This window comes from Chanodichthys erythropterus, chromosome 13 (assembly GCF_024489055.1).
Source record: "Chanodichthys erythropterus isolate Z2021 chromosome 13, ASM2448905v1, whole genome shotgun sequence".
NCBI lineage: Eukaryota > Metazoa > Chordata > Actinopteri > Cypriniformes > Xenocyprididae > Chanodichthys > Chanodichthys erythropterus.
In genome coordinates this window covers 39,215,959-39,239,029 of record NC_090233.1, presented here as the reverse complement: position 1 = coordinate 39,239,029, position 23,071 = coordinate 39,215,959, and the positions used below count along the sequence as shown (strand labels likewise).

At 36.3% G+C, this 23,071-nt stretch overlaps 1 protein-coding gene across 6 annotated transcripts in view; it reads left to right on the top strand.

Annotated features, from left to right (window-relative positions):
• pld2 (phospholipase D2) overlaps positions 1–22,507 on the top strand; it is a 35,632-nt gene extending 13,125 nt beyond the window's left edge. For all 6 annotated transcript variants that reach the window (XM_067405811.1, XM_067405815.1, XM_067405817.1 and 3 more), the window contains 18 exons: positions 20–154; positions 6,072–6,182; positions 6,287–6,430; positions 6,542–6,625; positions 8,061–8,139; positions 8,299–8,409; positions 8,558–8,740; positions 8,851–9,007; positions 12,435–12,553; positions 12,658–12,771; positions 12,861–12,965; positions 13,854–13,942; positions 14,045–14,158; positions 15,189–15,238; positions 15,486–15,620; positions 16,434–16,587; positions 20,131–20,248; positions 20,620–22,507. In XM_067405811.1, coding sequence (XP_067261912.1) covers positions 20–154; positions 6,072–6,182; positions 6,287–6,430; positions 6,542–6,625; positions 8,061–8,139; positions 8,299–8,409; positions 8,558–8,740; positions 8,851–9,007; positions 12,435–12,553; positions 12,658–12,771; positions 12,861–12,965; positions 13,854–13,942; positions 14,045–14,158; positions 15,189–15,238; positions 15,486–15,620; positions 16,434–16,587; positions 20,131–20,248; positions 20,620–20,844 — 2,227 coding nt within the window. In that variant the 3' untranslated portion in view covers positions 20,845–22,507. The remainder of the gene's footprint in view (positions 1–19; positions 155–6,071; positions 6,183–6,286; positions 6,431–6,541; positions 6,626–8,060; positions 8,140–8,298; positions 8,410–8,557; positions 8,741–8,850; positions 9,008–12,434; positions 12,554–12,657; positions 12,772–12,860; positions 12,966–13,853; positions 13,943–14,044; positions 14,159–15,188; positions 15,239–15,485; positions 15,621–16,433; positions 16,588–20,130; positions 20,249–20,619) is intronic.
• Positions 22,508–23,071: the final 564 nt, after the last annotated feature.

Genomic DNA, 23,071 nt, shown 5'->3' with positions numbered 1-23,071 from the left:
TTTTTGTTTTTTCTCTCAGAGAAGGCTATATTCTGAAACGGTCTGGGGGTCACCGCATCCAGGGGCTCAACTGTATTGGACACCATCAGTTCTGCTTCCGCTGGTCCCGCCGCTGGCTTGTGGTGAAGGATTCGTTCCTCCTGTACATGTCCAGGTAGGTACATGTTTCAAAGCAGCTTCACAGTGATAATAGGAAAATTAATGGACAGTGGTTGTTTTGGCTTTACAGCAGCTCTAAGAAAAAGTTAGGTCACACTTTACTTGAAGGGGTGTGCATAAGACTGACATGACCCCTTCATAATCATGACATGACACATGTAATGAATATGAAGGAGGTTTTATGCATGTTTATGACAACCGTCATTAAATGTCATTCGCTCAATTATGTCATTTTTAATGCAAAGATGAAATTGTTTGAGATGTCTGTGTTATGACAACTTGACATGAACAAATACATCATAACCTGTCAGTGTTTTTGTCATGACAACTTGACATTGTTTAGCTTCATAAGTTAACATTACATTAAAGGTGCTCTAGAACCAGTTTTTACCAGATGTAATATAAGTTTCTGGTGTCCCCTGAATGTGTCTGTGAAGTTTCAGCTCAAAATACCCCATAGATTTTTTTTTATACATTTTTTTAACTGCCTATTTCGAAGCAACATTAACTATGCACCGATTCGGGCTGCAGCCCCTTTAAATCCTCGCGCTCCCTGCCCCCCCCGAGCTCTCAACTATAATACAGTCCATTTACAAAGTTCACACAGCTAATATAACCCTCAAATGGATCTTTACAATATGTTCGTCATGCATACTGCATGCATGCATCAGATCATGTGAGTATAGAATTTATTTGGATGTTTACATTTGATTCTGAATGGGTTTGATAGTGCTCCGTGGCAAAAGCTAACATTACATACTGTTGGAGAGATTTATAAAGAATGAAGTTGTGTTTATGAATTATACAGACTGCAAGTGTTTAAAAATGAAAATAGTGACGGCTCCCTTGTCTCCGTGAATACAGTAAGAAACGATGGTAACTTTAACCACATTTAACAGTACATTAGCAACATGCTAACGAAACATTTAGAAAGACAATTTACAAATATCACAAAAAATATCATGTAATCATGGATTGTGTCAGTTATTATTGCTCCATCTACCATTTTTCGCTGTTTTTCTTGCTTGCTTACCTAGTCTGATGATTCAGCTGTGCACAGATCCAGACGTTAATACTGGCTGCCCTTGTGTAATGCCTTGAACGTGAGCTGGCATATGCAAATATTGGGGGCGTACATATTAATGATCCCAACTGTTACATAAGTCGTGTTATGTTGAGATTCGCCTGTTCATCGGAGGTCTTTTAAACAAATGAGATTTACATAAGAAGGAGGAAACAATGTAGCTTGAAACTCAATTTATGTTTTTTTCATGTACTGAACTCTTGTTATTCAACTATGCCAAGGTAAATTCATTTTTTGATTGTAGGGCACCTTTAAACTGTCATGTGTTTTTTTTTTGACATTGGCTGTCATGAGGCCATTATAATAGTGTCATGAATATTTTTCTTGACCTCAACTACAGAGGTACAAATTGAATTTGTAATTAAAATGTCATTAAGTGTTAATAATCTGTCAAATAATTTTATAACAGCATCATGAATAGTTTTCATTTAATAATGTTTTTTTTTTTTTTTTTTAAAGTTTCCTCCAACAGAAGGTCAGATAATAGACAATATCAAATTTCTTAAAAAAATATGACACTGTTATAAAATAATGGTAACACTTTATTTTAAGGTCTTTTAACTAGTTGCTTATTACTATTAGCATATACATATAACAAAAATATTGGCTATTTATTAGTAAATATTAAGCACATATTAATGCTGTATTCTACGTTCTTAATTCTACCCAATACCTAAAGTTAACAATTAACTATTAATAAGCAGTAAATTAGGAGTTTATTGAGGGAAAAGTCATAGTTAATAGTTTATATGTGTTCCCTATATTAAAGTGTTACTAAAATAATGTAATGTAATGTTAACCCATAAAGCAAAGTAGTTTCTTGTTTGATAATTAATCTGCTATGTCTTTGTTTATGACAGGTTATGTTGTCTTGGTAATGTCAAGTTAGGGTAGGGTTAGACACCTCAAACAAACATAGACACCTCAAACAATGTCATCTTTGCATTAAAACTGACATAATTGAGCGAATGACATGTAATGAAGGTTGTCATAAACATGCATAAAACCTCCTTTATATTCATTACATGTGTCATGTCATGATTATGAAGGGGTCATGTCAGTCTTATGCACACCCCTTCAAGTAAAGTGTTACCAAAAGGGATTATCGAGCTAAAGTAGGTTTTTGATTCAGTCACCTCTGTTGTAAAAATTGTTAATTATTAACTTAGGGGCCGCTTAAATTACACCCTTTGGACTGAAAACAAGAGACTTTCAATGTGTTCTTGCCGTTCATTTACGTGTTTAGTCTATAGGTATTTGAATGTGTATGTGCGCAGACGCTTAGTCCTTTTTACAAAATGACATTGCTAAATTACTTGTCTGGCCCACATAATACAGAAAAATAACTTGTTTCCACGGACCCATGTGAACTGGAATCATTTTGATAACGTTTTATCTATACATAGGGAAGGGAAAGGAAAGGAAAGGAGGCCTTCACAGGGGATAGTTTAGTTGACACTTCAGGGCTGCATCATATCTAGGCACAGGTCCTTCATTTCAACTGGATAAGGCCTGTATCTGGCAGACTACGGCAAACCTCGGGATAAACAGAGAGAGACTAATATTAGCATAGACGCCATTCTTCTTATGATGTAGTGAGTACATCAGGTGTTATGGGAAGTGTTCCCGGTTCTGGCTTACCTAATTTATGCAGCCTAACAATTAACATGATTTGAATTATAGAAGCAGATAATGTGTTATTTGTATGCCAGGTTAAATAGATGTGTTTTAAGTCTAGATTTAAACTGACAAGAGTGTGTCTGCTTCCCGAACAATGCTAGAAAGACTGTTCCAAAGTTTAGGTGCTAAAAAAAAGGAAAAGGATCTACCGCCTGCAGTTGATTTTGATATTCTAGGTAATATCAACTGGCCAGAATTCTGAGATCGCAATAGACATGAAGGACTATAATGCGTTAAGAGCTCGCTCAGGTACTGGGGAGCTAAACCATTTAGTGCTTTGTAAGTAATTAGTGTTGGCCGATATGCTCATACACAATATTATTGAGCGCAGGGGGGTTCAATAGTTAACTTTTTTATTTACTTATTTACCCATTTATTTAATTATTTACATTATTTTGCGAACAAAGACGGTGATGAAGAAAAATGTCACGTTTCATAGAAATATTTCTACCAAAAGGTAAGCCTGTGGATATCACACATGTAATTTGCAAACTTTGCATGAGAGCTATGCCAGTGAAGGAGTCTCAAACCACAGTCAATTATTCCCTGAAAGTGAAAGGAAAAACTGACCAAGCTTTTGGCTTGTTCTGTTCTGTTAATGTGCTATGTAAACTAAGCAAAACAATGCTGTTTTTGTATAATGGTTTAAGAATGATGCATCTCTTTTATAACAAACACTCTTGAATATTTGTAAATGGATCACCTTGCAATTAAATTTTGATGTGGGATGTAGTTTTGTAGTCTGTTTTGAAAACATTTTTCATTGAGCAGTCCTCAATCCTGATACGCGCATGTTGGTGTCACAAGTATTTGGTGATGTCATCATGAAATTAGGTAAGGCAAATTAATTATAGGTCCTAATATTAAAGCTGCAGTCCACAACTTTTTTGGTGTTAAAAATTTACAAAAATGATATTATGAGAATATACAACATGAATTCATTTTCCAAACCGTGTTTTTGTCTTATCCTGAATCATTATGGTACACTTATAATAAGTGTTTATATTCGGACTATTTCAGACCGGACTGGTAGGACCCGCTACAGAGTATCACAGAAACTGCGTGACTCGCCATAGACTTACACAGAGAAAAGTAGCTCCGGCTAGAATGTTCCTCCGCAAGACGCGTGCAGTTCTGTTTATTAACTGCTAGAGGGCCAAAAATCGCAGACAGCAGCTTTAATCTGATAATAATACTAGCCTGGTAATAATAATAATAACAAAAATAATAATAATAATTTAGTACATTAATGGAAAATTGAGCCAGTTATCATCTTGATACTATCATCTATCGGCACAACCCTAATGCGTTTAAAACAAAACAAATATACCAACATGTGCACTGTTATCTCATCTGACTGTTACCTCACATTGCTTCATGCTATTTTCTTTTGTTTCATGTTACAGCATGCCTTTATATAAAAGCTGTGAATGGATCAGAACACACAGCCACTTCTTTTCACAAGCAATTTCTTTCTTTTTAATTTACCAGCTATTTTTAATTTATTGCCCATCAGTATGAGTCAGATTTTTCAGAACTCTTTATTGTCCTGTGGCAAACCTTTAATTTTACCCTCAGAAAATGCTGATTACCACAGATGCTAGACGAAACATCTAGCATGTTTCATTTATGCAATATTATACAATGTAGGATAGAAAGGATTGTCTCCCAAAACAAATATTGATCTCTCACAGCCTGCAGCTTACTTCCAGCATCAAAATCACACAAGGTTATTGAAAGTTTAAAGATGTAGTTGGAAATAATGTAGGAGTTGGTGCTTGGACTAGAAGCCTGTCAGACAGGTTATACTATATGAGTTACAGAGGTCATCAGTGTTGTGTCAATAATCAGAATAGTCACTAGGTGTTTAAAGGACAATCACAAGTGTGTATCTCTAATACAATTTAAAATAAATTTGCACATGTCAGGAGTGTCACATTTAACCACTTAGTTGCATAGCACTGAATGCCTCTGTCAGTGTTTTAACTGCATTTTAAAATATTTCAGGAATGAAATGACTCATATTTCTTCCTTCCACTTTTGTAGCTTGAGTCTGTTTAGGTTAGTTGCAGTAACCATGCATCATGTCTGTATGCCAAACAGGCCAAACAATTCTAGAAAACACAATCGTTTCCTTGAAAACAGAGGTGAAACTTTGCCCAGCCCTTTATTGTGTGCTAGTAAAAAGCCCTGAGGGCAATGCTTGAAGTGGGCCGGTATGCACCGGTACGCAGTACAGGCACTTCTGTACTTTCATCTAGCGTACCCTCGCTTTTTCTTGCATACCGGCATTTCTCACATGTTGCCGGTACTCTGACCGCCCCATGATAAAATATTTGCCTGACTTTGACAACCTCAAGGTCTTTCCAGTGCTTAGTGAAATTTCATGCTCGTGCTTGTTTACATATCTTCATAAAGAGCAATCAGAGGTGTTGTCTCTGTGACTGACTGGCCTCATCTGGGTGTGTGGACTTCCTCTTCATATGTTGTTTATCTATATAAAACTTTCTTTCAACCCTCTTGCACTATTTTACACTCTTGCTATATTTTATGCATTTGAAAGAGGTCTCTTATACTCATCAAGGCTGCATTTATTTGATCAAAAATATAGTAAAAACAGAAATATTATTGAATATTATTACAATTTATTTAAATTGTAATAATTGTGATAGCAAAGCTGAATTTTCAGCATCATTACTCCAGTCTTCAGTGTCACATGATCTTTCAGAAATCATTCTAATGTGCTGATTTGGTGCTCAGGAAACATTTCTTATGATTAATGTTAAAAAAAAATTGTGCTGGTTAATATTAAGATTCTTTGATGACTAAGAAAGTTAGAGAGAGCATTTATTTATTTACATATATCTTTACTATTACTTTGATCATTTTAATGTATCCTTGCTGAAGAAAGTCTTAATTTCCTTAAAAATTAATAAATGTGAACCTGACAAAATTATTTTGTTCTTTGTATTGTTTTTGAAATCATTCATTTATACTTTTTATTCTGTGTATAAAATGTTGCTGGAGTCTGCTCTGAATAGACTCAGCATTTTTTTATTGTTTATTACAATACTCATATTTAATGTGGATTAATTATTAATGTTACATTCTAATGTTTTTTGTAATTGATTTTTGTTGTTGTGATCAGAGATCCCGGCAATGTGTCGTTTGTTCTGCTGTTTGACCCTGAGCTGAAAGTGTTGGTTGGACGTGTTTACACTGATACCAAGTACGGTGTCTGCATCGAGAACTTCAGCAGGTAAAATACTGGAGTCTGAGGACCAATATCAGGAAGTCTTCCCACTACTGATACAGACTATTACAGAGACTTGTGCAGAAACAGCTGGTGTGTGTGTTTTGTAGGAAGCTGGTGATTAAGTGCAGTAGCTACAGGCAGGCCCAGTGGTGGAGTCATGAGATTCGGAGTCTCTCTGAGCGCTGTGATTTCCACCAGACCCATCGCTTCGAAGGCTTCGCCCCACCCAGGCCGGACACCCTCACAAAGTGGTGTGTTCATTTACATAATATGTCCTTGGATGTATTTATATTCAAAGATTGATTGACTAGTAAGTGTAATGAAGTGAGTATTGATTAAATGACTTACTGGTTTATTGACAGGTATGTTAACGGGAATGGCTATTTCTCAGACCTGGCTGATGCACTGGAACAGGCCAAGGAGGAGATCTTCATCACTGATTGGTGGTCAGTGTGCTACCACACACACATGTACAGTACATGTCACATACTGTCAATAGCTATGTTTCCATCCATCTATTTTAATGCGCATTTTGGGAAATCACATAAAAAACACTGGATGGAAATGCCAAAATGCACATAAATTCTAAAAATATGCATAAAAAATGTCCGCGCTCAATTTAATTAAACTTTTTATCCGGTAAGAAAACATGAGCATAAACTATGACGGAAACACATTTACCGAATAAATTTCTTTGCTGCATGTTAAAAAAGACGTGATTTTGTGATGGGACAGTATAACTGGACCAACCAGCAGATTGATCTTGTTGCACAGCATAGTATATATGCACAGCATACATCAGTATAGGCTAATGACATCCCAGAACTGTCTTACTTGACTTCAAAACAGCAGGCTTTGCTTCTGAAAGTAAGATAATTTTATTGTGTTTCATCTGCACACTCTGAGGCACAAGTACATTATTATATACAAAGTTATTATATGCAGCAGTGTCCTACTGCAGCAACTTCCATTTTTCTTAGTGATAATTAGTGCCAGTTTATCAGGATGTGACGATTTTGTTCTCTTCAGCTCACTGGATGGAAATGGTGCTTTATTTGCAAATGTTTTATGCGACATTCCAATTTTGCACACAAGTAAAAATCACAATATTGGATGTGTGTGGTATATATACAATCCAGACTTACTGCTTCCACCATGTTGACATTGCTGTGTAACCCACAATATTGTTTGCGTCACTGTTCTATTCCATTAATGCAAATGATGATTGTACAGTGATGACTTACAAATGATGATAGTAATGCATTCTTTGAAACACGGGACATCTAGGTATTTTTACCTGTGGACATACTACTCATGTGCCTTAATGCTTTTCGTATGCTATACACTTCAATTCAATGGTTTGGGATCAGTAAGTTTTAAGGACATATAAATTGATCAAAAGTGACAGTAAAGACATTTATAATATTACAGAAAATTTGGATCTAATGTTACAATAATGTTACAAAATAATTGTTTCTATTTAAATCAGTATATTAGAGTGATTTCTGAAGGATCATGTGACACTAAAGACTGGAGTAATGATGCTGAAAATTCAGCTTTGCATCACATAAATGAATTACAATTAAAAAATATTCAAATAGACAGTTTTAAAATTGTAATAATATTTTATTTTACATTTTATTTGACTTGGTGAGCACAAGAGACTTCTTTTAAAGACATTAACAAATTTTACAAAATCCAAATTTTTGAACTGTAGCGTACTAGCGAAGTACACTTATTCGGATGCTGGGAATAATCTGAGATTCAGTTGTGCAATACTGTGATGTTATTGTTCTGTATGTTGTCATATTATATTTCATGTATTGTAAATAGATGTGTGATTGAAAGTGTTGTAAAGACATTTAAGTTTTCTCTCTACAGGCTCAGTCCAGAGATTTTCCTCAAACGTCCAGCAACAGGAACATACTGGCGCTTGGACAAGATTCTCAAACGCAAAGCAGTATGGGGGAAAGCCCTTTTACATTACATTTATTCCTTTGTACATTTCATAAATTGTATTCCCTATCTATCTTAAAATGCAGTCCATCTGTTAAACTATGTAAGTGTTTGATGGCCATGAACTCTAACATTACCTGGTGTGTGTGTGTGTGGTGTTTAGGAACAGGGAGTGAAGGTGTGTGTGTTGTTGTATAAGGAGGTGGAACTGGCTCTGGGTATCAATAGCGGCTACAGCAAGAGAAAACTGATGAACCTGCACCCCAATATAAAGGTCTGATGTACTACAAACATCTGCTCATACTGCTGTTCTCTTCTCCCTCCCAATTTAGTCCTCCTTTTTACATCATGGAAGCTGTCTTAATGTGTTCTTTTTCCGGGAAATGTTATAGATGATTCATTCTATATCTCTTTTGCCCTAGGTGATGCGTCACCCTGATCATGTGGCCTCAGTTGTGTTCCTCTGGGCCCATCACGAGAAAATGGTTGCCATCGACCAATCAGTGGCCTTTGTGGGTGGGTTGGATCTTGCGTTTGGGAGGTGGGATGACAGCGACTACAGGCTGAGTGATTTGGAACCCCAGAAACAGGCCAATCATGCAGAGGTACAGTTGTGACCAGTAGACATGATGATATCCTTAAATGATCCCATACTCTTCATCTGTCCCTGTTTAATTTTTCTATTTTACCTTCCCTCTCCCTCTTTCTCACTCAGTCTGATACTGTAGATGGCTCTGCAGTTCCTCTGACAGAATCTGCGTCAGAGTGTGAGGATGAAGTCGATCTGAGCTGCAATGCCCTCTTGTGGCTGGGAAAAGATTACAGCAACTTTATCAAGAGAGATTGGACACAGCTGGATCAACCCTATCAAGGTACACAGTCCAACATAGACTTACATAATTACTTGCATATGATTTTAATCACCCCTCTAACACTTGAATATCTTTTTATAAATATAATTTTTTTAATTACAACCTAATTTGGAAATGACTTAACTTTATATATTAGATGCGGGAAATATTCGCTCTAAGTTTATAGTGAGTGACATATATAGTGTTTATAGAAACTCAGATAAGCTATATGCATTGCTTGTTGTCAAACAAGATCTCTTTGTCTGCTAGATAACATTATATATATATATATACAGTATCTCACAGAAGTGAGTACACCACTCACATTTTTGTATTTTATTATGTCTTTTCATGTGACAACACTGAAGAAATGACACTTTGCTACAATGTAAAGTAGTGAGTGTACAGTTTGTATTACAGTGTAAATTTGCTGTCCCCTCAAAATAACTCAACACACAGCCATTAATGTCTAAACCACTGGTCACAAAAGTGAGTACACCCTTAAGTGAAAATGTCCAAATTGGGTCAAAAGTGTCAATATTAACACTGGAGTCCTCTTCCGCTCCTCCATGACAACATCATGGAGCTGGTGGATGTTAGAGACCTTGCGCTCCTCTGTATTACTGTATTGCAGAGCAGAGTAAGTACTTTTAAGTTGTAAAGAATGTCTGCAAAGTATGTTTGAAAAAAAGAACTCTGAAGGTTTAAATCTATCTTGAGTTTCTTCTTTAAAGAAATAATAACATGGGGTTGAAATGTAATAACACTACAATACAAATGTTTTTGTAAATTAACAAAAAAGGGAAGGGCGAGGTGGGCCACACAGTATTGATTCGGAGAAGAGGGGTGCCTTGGTGTAAAAAAGGTTGGGAACCACTGGCCTACGGCATCTTTATGTTTTTTTTTCAGATCCTCAGAGAGTTCTTTGCCATGAGGTGCCATGTTGAACTTCCAGTGACCAGTATGAGAGAGTGTATAGAACCCAAGAGGCGACACTTTGATACTTATTGGGTAACAGCCACTAGATGGCGCTCCGGTAGCGCATCCGTCATTATGGGGTGAAAATACTAACTGGACCATAGAATCCTTCACATCTTACGTACCCAAAATCGGTGAATTTCACTGCCAAATCTGAAGCGCAATAGAAAATTAAGTTTTTAAAATTAAGTCACCAGTAAATTGTATGGCTCCTACAGTAAATGTTGTATTTTCTTATATATGTTTTATTTTACCAGTTGTGAAATCCAAAAATTCAACCATCTGAGGTAACGTAGTTAGCCTACTTTATTGAGTATTTCCATTTTATGCAACTTTACAAATTTATTAATAGTAAATTAATAATTAAAAAATGTAAGATCATCATGTTTGCAGCGAACAATATATTTCAGACCTAGTGGAGTAATATCTAGGTCTGAGTTGAAATAGGCTATATTGTACGTTTTAATGGATCACGCTACAAATATAACAGTCTTATAATACATGATGCATTGCTGTGTCTGTTATCGCATAATTCACACTTTTGGACACACTTTTGCTTTAACGGACATTAGACAACACTGCAAAATCAAGCTGTTATATTCATATATTTATTGTCCAACATTCCCAATTTTTTGATGCATGTCCTTAATTTAATTTCATATGTTGGTATTAATTCAGTGTTTATAATGCTAATACTTGAACTTAAAAGAATTTTAACCCAAACTGACTGGGTTTCTAGAGAGCAAAGGTTTTGTGAAAAAAGTGGAAGACTTAAACACAAAGTGTGTAAAATAATTTGATGATCACTAGTGATAGTATTTTATTCTGTGTTGTCATCATTCAGGTTGGATTTCAGCTTTAATGTACGTTTTTTGTAACAAAGCAGCTGATATTGCCATAGAAACTAGTGGACTGCCGACTCGCTTTCACCCCAAAATGCTGGAAACGTAGGGCTGCTTCTGGGCACCGGTGTTGCAATGGAACGTTCTATTAAAGGGGCTCTATGTAAGATTTTTACTTTAATAAAGCATAAAAATACCCCAATATGTTTGGAGATATTTAGGAAACTTGCTAAGTTCACCTACTTGTTTCTCAGAAAAACAATGCTACAGCCAGATATTCTACTTTGAAAATGTGCGTTCCGTGTCGGAATTTCTGTCTTTGTTTTGGTCTGTGTGAAACCATGTGCTTCCAGTTATCCAATAGTATTTCGACATCACAGGTTGCCAGTTGGCGGAGAACACCACATATTGCAACCATGGAAACCAGCAAACAAACTGGGTCAGAGAATCGCAGATTCTATTTGATCCAAAAAGCCTTTGCATCCATCTAAATAACTTTATGAAAGACAGCATATTAAAAGAGATAAATCAACTCATCAGCTTGCTGTGTGTAAGTCTCCTCAGCTTTCATTGTGAATTGCGCTCCCTATTGTTGCTGGCAACCCGTGTCTTTGAACGAGGGGGCGGGCCAAACAATATTTTGAATTTGGACTGCAGTACTTATTTTGAACACTGGGTGTCATTATTACATAGAGCCCCTTTAAGTGTCGTGTCTTGTTAGTGTATTTTCTTTGGTGAGAACGATAACACCAAATTTAACACACCTGCTCCCTATTCACACCTGAGACCTTGTAACACTAACGAGTCACATGACACCGGGGAGAGAAAATGGCTAATTGGGCCCAATTTGGACATTTTCACTTAGGGGTGTACTCACTTTTGTGGCCAGCGGTTTAGACATTAATGGCTGTGTGTTGAGTTATTTTGAGGGGACAGCAAATTTACACTGTTATACAAGATGTACACTCACTACTTTACATTGTAGCAAAGTGTCATTTCTTCAATGTTGTCACATGAAAAGATAAAATAAAATATTTACAAAAATGTGACGGGGGGACTCACTTCTGTGAGATACTGTATAATCTTATATATTTTATTATATATATTTTTATATAAAAATATGAAAATAAATAAATAATAATAAACGTGCAGTACTGTTCAGTAGTTTTTTATTTTGCTGCATTCATTTGATCAAAAGTGCAGTAAAAACAGTAACACTGAAATATTATTTGAAAATGTCTGTTGGAATATGTTTTAAATATAATTGAAAATAACTTTTAATATATTTTAAAATGTAATTTATTTCAGTGATGCAAAGCTGAATTTTCAGCATCTTTACTGAAGTCTTCAGTGTCACATGATCCTTCAGAAATCATTCTAATGCTGATTTGGTGCTCATGAACCATTTCTTCTTATTATCAGTGTTGTTGTTCTGCTAATCTACAAACAGTTGTTCTGCTTAATATTTTATTGGAAACCATGATACATTTTTTTTTTTTCACAATTCTTTGACTAATAGAAAGTTCAAAAGGACAGAATTCTTATGTTTATGCTTTGCAAGAACACGGATGGTGGAATATTGAATGTGAGTATAGCCAATAGTGTCACTTCTGCCTTTTCCCCCTCAGACAATGTTGACAGAACTCAGGTGCCACGCATCCCCTGGCGAGACCTGGGTGCGGTGCATCATGGGAAAGCAGCCAGAGATCTTGCACGACACTTCATTCAGCGCTGGAACTTCACTAAGGTCAGAAATCAAATGACTGATTTTAGTGATTGTTTTTTAATCTACGTGCACACTAGAAACTTCTACCTTTGCTTTTTCTTCTTACATTCTGTTTGTCTTTTAAGATCTTTAAGAACAAGTACAAGGATGACTTCTACCCGTACCTACTGCCGAAATCTCACTACACAGCAGATAAGTTGCCATTTACAATCCCTGGAGCCACAAAAGCCTCTGTACAGGTACATGTTTTCTTTTCTCATTTAATTTATTTAGTTTTTTGCCATCATCATTTATATACATCTGTTTCTCTTTCATTATCCCCTCGCAGGTTCTTCGTTCTGTCGATCGCTGGTCCGCTGGCACATGTGAACACTCTATCCTTAATGCCTATGTGCATGTTATTGAGAACAGCCAGCATTACATTTATCTAGAGGTAACACTCTCTCTATGACCTTACCAAAAGCATTTGCCTCTGACTCATAAGACTTCACGCACACACAGCTGAACAGACATTGTGCTCTGTTCACACACAAAGTCTCAGTGTTGTGGAGTTGTTTGCAGTGTTCTCTCCCACTTGGATCATGTGATTCTACTGCATTCAGCTGGCAACACACAATAGCCCACTGCTCTCGCCTAATGCTCAGAAACAGGGTCCTAATGCGAGTCAGTTAAGCTAAGAAGAAACGTAACTGATATGCTTAAACTACATCCAGAGGAAATGTTTGTGTCCATACAGAAAAAAATAATAAAACAATATTGACAAGCATTGAAAGCTAAAACCTTTACATTTGAGTATTTAAAAACTTGAAATACATCAACAGACACTGATATTGTTGTCCAGACTAAATTATGTACCACAGTTTACTTTTGTCTTTATTTAATATGGATATGAATAAATATTAATTATTTAAGATGGATGTTACAATTCTTAAGAAAGAATATGAATTAATTAATTAAAAATGTATTTAGGTATTTTATAAGAATGTTCCCAAATATTTGCGTTTATTATTATCTATTTTCTAAAGAATAAAATGGCAGGCAGATCTTAGACATTCCACGACCAGAAACAAGATGTCTGTTGCTGTTGGTTGACATCTGAGAAGGAGAATAATCAAAATAATATGAATTTTATTCCTAAGACTGTTTTGTGTTTCTGGCTCCTGGTAAAGCAGCTTTAATGGAAATAGAACTTTTATAAAGATCACATCATGCAGTCCACCACGTCTGTTTGATGTTCACATTATTACAGTACCAGATGCCTAGAGTTTAGCAAACAAGTGAGACAAATGAAACAAACCCCTCTCTGTCCCTCCTCTTTTAGAATCAGTTCTTCATCAGCTGCTCAGATGAGAAGAATGTACACAACACCATCGGAGATGCTATTGTCAAACGGATCCTACGGGCTCACAGGTGTGTTACCTCTGAAAATACAAGTTCAGTCAAATAAAATGTATTCTGCATTGTTTCTGTGTTTATTAGCATTAATTGTAAGCTTTATTTGAATTGTTATAGTGAGGGGAAGAAGTACAGGGTGTTTGTTGTAATTCCCCTGCTGCCCGGCTTTGAGGGTGACATCAGTCAGGGTGGAGGAAACGCCATTCAGGCTATACTGCACTTCACCTACAGGTATACACACACACACACACACACACACACACACACACACACACACACACACACACACACACACACACACACACACACACTCCAGCCCAGCCAAACATCTACAATTATTCACACTCTCTCACCACTAGGGATGGGTATTGACATAGTGTTCATGATTCGATTCGATTACTATTCACATACTTTCGTTTCGCTTCCGATTTCGATTCGATATGAGTTACAGTACATGGCACATTTTCTAGAGGAAAAAAAAAAAAATCAACTAATGCTGTAAACCACACATGTAAGTCAGTTGGTACTACTATAATAATATTGAAGTTAAATTAACTTATTTATATACAAAGATGGCCGATTTCAAAACATTGGAGCATCGGAACATAAATTAATAAGTGTGTCGAATCTGCTGTTCGGAGTGCCAAAGTCACATGATTTCAGCCGTTTGACGTGGCAGTTTGACGCGCAATCTGAATCATGATTCGATACACTGATTAATTTTTGCTCCGAAGCTTCCTGAAGCAGTGTTTTGAAATCGGCCATCACTAAATGAGTCATTATTTAGTTTTTTTGGCACACCAAAAATATTCTCGTCGCTTTATAATATCAATATTGAACCACTGTACTCACATGAATCGATTTAAATATGTTTTTAGTACCTTTATGGATCTTGAGAGAGAAAATATCATTGCTAGCTATGCAGGCCTCACTGAGCCATCGGATTTCAACTAAAATATCGAAATTTGTGTTCCGAAGATTAACGAAGGTCTTACTGGTTTGAATCTCAAAATAAGATGGACGTCATTTGAAATCTGAGCACAAAGATTATTGCGATTTATTGGATAGGAGGCGCTACATATTCTGCTCGTTCATCAACTGAAAACATACTAGACTAATTGATTCTTGGGATTTAAGAATCGATATCGGTTCATAAAAATGGGAATCGATTAAAATGGAGAAATCGTTATTTTTTTACCCAGCCCTACTCACCACCCAAAATATGTGATAGTGTTTTTCTAACAGAACTTTTTCTGTGTAGAACAATTAATCGAGGAGAACACTCCATTCTTTCAAGATTAAAGGAACAAAGTAAGTATCTGACAGAAACATATTTAGCTGTCTGTAATTCTGCCACTCTGGTAGAATACATTTTTTGGATCCTGTCTTGTTGTCCATATGTTACTTTCACATCTGTCTGTTTTTAAGTGACTAAATTATTTCATTTATCTGATGTTGTTGTTTTTTTTAACCATGGATTACATCATTCTACCCATTAACCAATCACACGGATGGTTTGCCATTTATTGTTTTAATGACTGTCTCATCATCTCATCAGTGCAGGACGAATGGACACAGTATATTTCTCTGTGTGGTCTGCGCACACACTCTCAGCTCGGCCAATCCCCTGTTACAGAGCTCATCTACGTCCACAGCAAAGCCCTCATCGCTGACGACCGTTGCTACATCATAGGTGAGACATGACAACATTTCAAAACCTTTTTTAATGTATATTACCATTCAAAGATTGATTTCAGACAGATTTTTTTAAAGAAATAAAAACCTTTATTCAGCAAGGACATTAAATTGATACAAAGTGACAGTAAAGGCATTTGTGATGTTATAAAAGATTTATCTTTCAAATAAATCTAGGCATCAAAGAATCTTAAATAAATATCACAGTTAAAAACATTAAGCAGCACAACCGTTTTAAACTTTAATTAAAGGTGATAACAAGAAGATAATAATGATGAAAAATGTTTCTTGAGCACCCAATCAGCATATTAGACTGATTTCTGAAGGATGTCATGTGACACTGAAGACTGGAATAATGATGCTGAAATTCAGCTTTCTCTTTACAGGAATAAATTGCATTTTAAAATATATTCTAAAAGAAAACAGTCATGTTAAATCATAATAATTTTTCATAATATTACTGCTTTACTGTATTTTTGATCAAATTAATGCAGTCTTGGTGAGCATAAGAGACTTTCAACAAAAATAAACATTTGAAACCCCCCACAGACCCATCAGAAAGGTGCTTTTAATGGTGCTTTTTAGTTAATCTTCATAAAAGCTCAATTTCGATGTGATGACCGTCTTTAAATTATTTCCGTTTTATATGGGTTTAACAAAGCAAAATACAAAAAATGTAGGCCAGGGGTATTTGTACCCTGGGTTGGGATTTGGGAATCACTGACCCAAGATACTTAGTATTTGCATGAAGAAGCTGAACACCACATTCCACCTGTTCTTCAAAATGTCCTTCCTCTCCTGCTGTTATCAGGGTCGGCCAACATCAATGACAGGAGCATGCTGGGCAGTCGTGACAGTGAGCTGGCAGTGCTGGTCGAGGATGAGGAAAGAGTTCCCTCAGTTATGAACGGAGAGGAGTACCAGGCTGGACCACTAGCACTCGCCTTACGAAAGGAGTGCTTCAGGTGTGTATACATGTGTCCAAAACAGCTACAGAGATGCACCAGAGCATATATTTTAAAGTTGTCAAGATTTCTGTTAATCAAACACATATATGAAACTTACATCAGAGTCTTCTGCAGTCATGAAAAAAACTTTTATGGAATTTTAAAGTGTCCTGAAACCCCCCTCCCCTTGTTTTAGCCTGGTCGTTCACACCTCAGAGCTAGAAAAGTCTGAGAAAATGGGCATGTAAAGCTCTGGAAAAGTGGGAGTGTAGAAGGGGGGAAGATGGGAGAGAACAACAATTTCTTTCTTTTTTTGCGTATTAGAATAATCCATTGTATCATCGCGCTCAGATACACCACTGTATCGGTGTCCATATTTGTGCATATTTCATTTGAAGAAGACATCATGAAATATGCATACACCATGCTGGTTCATGTTTGGTGCAGGAGAGTGTGTGAAATACATCTATAAAAACTTAAAACACACATTCTTCAGTCTGTATATGATCTATGATCCATGTGGCGAGTGTTGTTAAACTCATCACAGAGCTACGCGCTGAAACCGATCATAACAATCGTAACAATCATATTTTCCATGAGTTCGTATTCAAACTCCAGTTCTGACCGCATCATGGACAAAATACAAACAACACTGTAACATTAATGTGATCTCATGCTGCTCTGCTCGCGTTGCAGGGACCAAGCACCTACGACCCATGTCTCTGAATGACAACAATATTAGGCAATGAGACAGAAGCAAACAAGTGATATTTCCAAATGCATAATTATAATCTTGTGCATACTACAGTGCAGTGAATGGATTGAACGAGCTCTTACTCATGAATAAATGCAGAGAAACGCTAAGAACTGTGTGACGTAGATTTGGGCCTCTACCGCCCCTGCAGCCTATCAATCACACACTCTGAGGCCTGAATCTATGTCAGATTCTGTGACGTAGCTTCGATTTTGCTTTTAAAACCGGATGTATGAAATTGCTCTGAAAAATGCAAAAATAACCAGTTACCAAATAATAATTGCAAGAAAACATCTTTCTACTGAGCTGTCTCTGCAAACTGCAAGCAAGAACATATATGCACAGTGCAACCAGTGTACACTACTGTTTAAAAGTCTGGGGTCTGCAAGATATTTTTATGTTTTTGAAAGAAGTCTGTTATGCTCACCAAGGCTGCATTTATTTGATTTAAAAACAAACAAACAATGAAAACAGTAATATTGTGAAAAAATGAATGTTCAGCATCATTACTCCAGTGTTCAGTGTCAAATGATCCTTCAGAAATCATTTTAAAGGTGGGGTATGTATTTTTTCAACTATACTGTTTAGAAGTTAGTCAGACCAACACCAACAACAAACGTCTAACCAATCAGCATTAGGGGGCGTATGATGGTCAGGGAGAGAGAACGAGCAAGAGGGAGATTTGAAGAAAAAAAACGCAGAAAGAGAGATGATGAAACGTAATACAAAACGGCTCAAAAGAATATCACTGGAATAAAGGGTTGTGACTGGGCAAGCGCTTTAGGACCGCGTTTATATTAGAAATAGAGAGAGCTGAGTGGGAAGGCCTGAAAACAGACATGGAGGCTGCTTTGATTCAGCGCCACATGTGAGTAACACTGGGTTTGACTGTCATTGTCTGGAGCTGTAGTACTGTTGGCGACCAACAATGAACAGTTGTTTGTATTTACTATTGTGTACTGTACGTTCATTTTTTGTGCTTCCTTGTCATTCATTCATTATCTGCGCTTTATTTTTCTACATTTTTTCCAGCATTCTTTGATAAATAGAAGGATCAAAAGAACAGCATTTATTCGAAATAGAAATCTTTTGTAACATTATAAATATCTTTATTGTAACGTTTGATCAATGTAATGTGTCTTTCTAATTTCTTTAACAAAAATTTTTAAAAACCTCAACTTTTGAATGACAGTTTGTTTGATTCACAACAAATGAGACTTAAGAGCTAATTCTTAAAATGAATCATTTAAGATGAATCACAAACTTATGATTTACTGATGTGAATCATTATGAGGTAAGGATGTTTAGCCTGTGAGGCACAGATATCTGCAAGATTAGCTGACCTTAATGACTGTAACAAATTAAAGCATTTAATTTATGCAATTTGTCACAATACGCTACCTTATGTCAAGCAAAATTGATTGGAAATAAGTGACAGAGATAAGAGTATGATATCATTAGTAGTCAATAGCCAATCACTTTGTTTCTTTTTGCATTTCTCTCCATGAAATACCTTTAACATAGTCGTAATCCATCTCTTCTACATGAGAATGGTTCTGTAGCTATGATAGATTTGTGTTTGTGCAGTGAAGCACCTCAGCTTCCCATTTTGTCCAACTTCTCCCCTGTCTGTGTAGGAGTGTGTGAGTGAAAGAGAGAGGTGTGTGCTCGTGTGTGAGCAGAGCAATTTGTGTTGGCACGCTGCGTTCCATACTGCCAGCTACCAGAACATCTCTTGGTTGCCAAGGGAAACAGTGAGATACTTCTAATGATGCGTGTGTCTGCAGCACCTTTCACTGCTGGCCTTGGGATGTGACCTCAAGTGATTGTGTTAATGTCCATCTCTGGGTCCTGTGATTTGATTGAATTATTCCACTCTAATCTCCTCGCACAATAGTTTTCACAGTTCACATTTGCTTTATGAGACTTTCTGCAGGCTTTCTATACCCCAAGGGTGCACTGTACCAGTCTAAATGAGTTTGTGGAACATATGTTTTTGATATTTTTCCTTTTTTGATGTTGACTTGTCCCTTATGTAAGTAAAATGCTATTAAATTAACTCTGGATATGATTAAAATTTGAAATTAGATTATATAGATGGAGATTGTGCAACCTTAGCCAATTTTTAGTCCTAGTTTTTTAAGAGCATTTGATTGACTTTCTCTTATCTTTTCTTTTCTTTTTTTTTTGTACTTTTGTTTGGTCCATGTAAGCATATATATATATATATATATATATATATATGTAAGCATATATATATATATATATATATATATATATATATATATATATATATATATATATATATATATATATATATATATATATATATATATATATATATATATATATATATATATACATACATGCACACACACATCAATCACACTCAGATCCACAGACTTTTAAATGAACTCTGGAAAGGGTCACTCTTGGTGAGAATGCTGTTACAGCAGAGCTGCTGTCTATCCATCTTAAAATTTACAAATGCTGTGATGAACCAAATCCCGAAACTAAGAGGGAGGGGTTATGTAAATGAATGGCCAAAACATTTTTAGTTTAACAGTGTTGTGTAAATGGCCCCTAAGAATAAAGATGTACATTAAACTAACATCTTAATTTTGAGTTTATTTTGATTACAACGGAAGTACCAGAGGTACTTGTCAGCTTACTGTAGATAGAAAGGCCTTTGAATATTGTCTTGGACAGAGGGGGGCCTTAGAATCAAAAAGGTTGAGAACGACTGCTCTAAATACTGTTAAGCAAACTGTAACTGTCTAAATTCACCCTTTATCTCGTCTCCTCAGTGTACTTCTCGGAGCAAAATGTGACCCAACCATGGACATTGATGATCCAATCAGTGATCATTTCTTCAATGATGTTTGGAACAAAATCGCCCAAACAAATGCCATCATCTATGAGAAGGTGAGGGACAGAGCTTGTGATCTTAATTTCTCCACACCCCCTCTATGCCATTTATGAATCTGATGTCTTTAACTAAAGGTTTTCATTTAAAGTCACTGTGCAGGATTTGAACTGATACAAATGCATTGAATGCCGGTCTAAACTATGACAAAACCTGCAATTACTGTAATTTGCAGGTTGTGCAGTAGTCCTGCAGACAATAGCACCACTCCCATACACTTCTGCGCTATCATTATCCATATGTTTACACTCACAATGCTAATCCCAGAGATCTCTATGGTTGCATGTACTAGTTATGGATTAGATTTCCGGAATGTTAAAATAAATGTTGGCCAGTGGATATACTGCAGTACCTTTTCTCCACTGTGCAGGTCTTCCGATGTCTTCCACTGGACTCCATCCAAAATTTGCGTGAATTGCCTGGGCACATGAATGCGGAGAGCCTCAGTCTTACCGACCCGGAAAAAGCCAGAGAAGAATTACAGGCCATCCATGGCATCCTGGTCCATTTCCCGCTGCATTTCCTGTGCGAGGAGAACTTGCTCCCATCACTTAAAAGCAAAGAAGGAATGGTTCCTATGGACGTGTGGACATAGCAGGGAAAAGCATCAAATAGTTTGAAGTGTGCCAGTCAAAATGGATTTTAGAGTTAAAATATCACACATCCAGGAAGCTATAAGCTACTGTGGATAACTGCCACACTTTTTGTCCATTTAAGTTTGGAAAGTATTGGTAGTAAATGGATGATTAGCTCTGAACACTAACCCAAATACAGTGTAGAAACACATGATGATCTTGTATAAGAAGATAAATGTATTTATACCAATAGAATCACACGGTGCTGTTGCTAATTTTATGAAGATACAACGAAATGACATCGATCTTCTCCCCAAATGCCCATTATGGCCTCAAATGTCATGATCTGAGTATTTAAGATGGCAGAGGATGTAAAGTGCTGCTTATATATTGTGGATGGAATGAGGAACGAGGAAAGGAAAGAAGAGAGAATAAGGCGAGAGAGAGAGAGAGTATTTTTGATGACCGAGGAACAGAACGTACATTTATTGTTGTGAATGTGTGTGGGTGGATAGCATTGCTTTACCTTCTTTTTCCTCTCTCTTTATTTCTTTCTTGCGTGCACTACACCTCTCAATGCAGTGGTAGCAAATCTGTCAGAACATTTGTGGTTGTTATGGTGACGGGTATAAAGAGCTGACTTGGTCTTGGCTGCTGAGAGTGCGATAGAGAGAATGAAAGAAAGAGAGAGGAAGATCGAGAAGAAGCATGAAAAAATAGACAAACCGTAAAAACAGGGAAAACTGTGGGTGCTGGCGTACTTGGTCAGGAAAATTATGTAATGTTTTTTGAAACAGGTAGGGGGGAGTGTTACGGAGCAGGGATCAGGTGGGGCATCAAACATGGTGAGATATTCAAGGGGAGTCTCAGCTCAACATTTATCACCCCCCCCCCCCCATATCTCCATGACAACCAGAAGAAATGATTGTTATGCAATAATGTCAGTGGCCCAGAAGATTCCACTTTGGTTTTTTTTGGAGGGGGTGTCGACACAAGTGCAAAGCACACTGGAGGCCAGAAAAGCAAAGCTAATTTTGTCAATGCCCCACTTTGTAAATGATTACTAATCTGACCGTGTCATGCTGTAGAATGTTGTAGGTGACTTTATCTGCACTTAAAGAGAATGTTTTAGGGTTTGACCACTGGAGACACAATCATTATTATACTGTAACATTCGAATCACATGAAGCAATCACCTTTATGTACTGGCAATTATGCTTTTTTAAAAATCACTCTATACCTGTTCAGATATTCACTTATCCACTTTTGCACATTTTTATACTTTTTATGTATATACAATTGTTTTTAATTAGAAAGCGTACTGAGTTCACAGACTAATACTTAAATGAATCTTGGCTAACACTATGTGTTTTCACAACTTCTGGACGTCTACTATAGTCCTTAGCTAGAATAGACGGCAAATTGAATTTTCTTCAGATGAAAAGGAGGCAGTGAAGAACAGACTTACAGTCTTTACAATGGCATGCTTTCTATAAAGATCCTAGATTACATGTCATTTTTAAAACTCACTTTCAAAACTGTTTTATGGTGTTTTTGTCTACACGTATGACATGTATTTTTGTATTAATGACTACAAATGACATATCATAGCTGTCTGAAAGCAATTGAGCAATCAATTATTTTTCCTCCATCTGTTCTCCGTCTGAATAAATATACTAATATATTAATTTACTTCAGATGTTTTGTGTTATTTGTGTGTGTGTGTGAAGTTTTGCCTACATTGTGAGGACCAATTAGTCCCACAAAGGTAGTAAAGCCTGAAATCGTCAACATTGTGAGGACCAGCCAACAACAGTCAATTATTTATACAGTGCCTTTCTTATTAAACTCAAGGTCACTTTAAAGAGCAAAGAAAAAAAAAAAAAAAAACAGAAACAGAAGACTAAAAATAAACATTTTATAATTTACTCACCCTCATGTCATTCCAAACCTGAATGACTTTTTCTTCTGCAGAACAAAATAGGAGATATTTTGAAGAATGTTGTAAACTGTTGTGGTGATGACCACTCTTTTGTGCTCCACAGAAGAAAGTAAAAAACGACATGAAGTGGGCAAATCATGACAGAATGTTATCTTTACTATTTTTTTTTCTCAGATGAACTATCCCTTTAATAAACATATTAAATTATAAAAGTGTTGAAAATGTTAAGTTTGAGGACAGAAAAATCATTAACTTAGTATGAAAGCAATAGAAGTCAATGTAAAGTCTCCCAAATTAAAAAAATA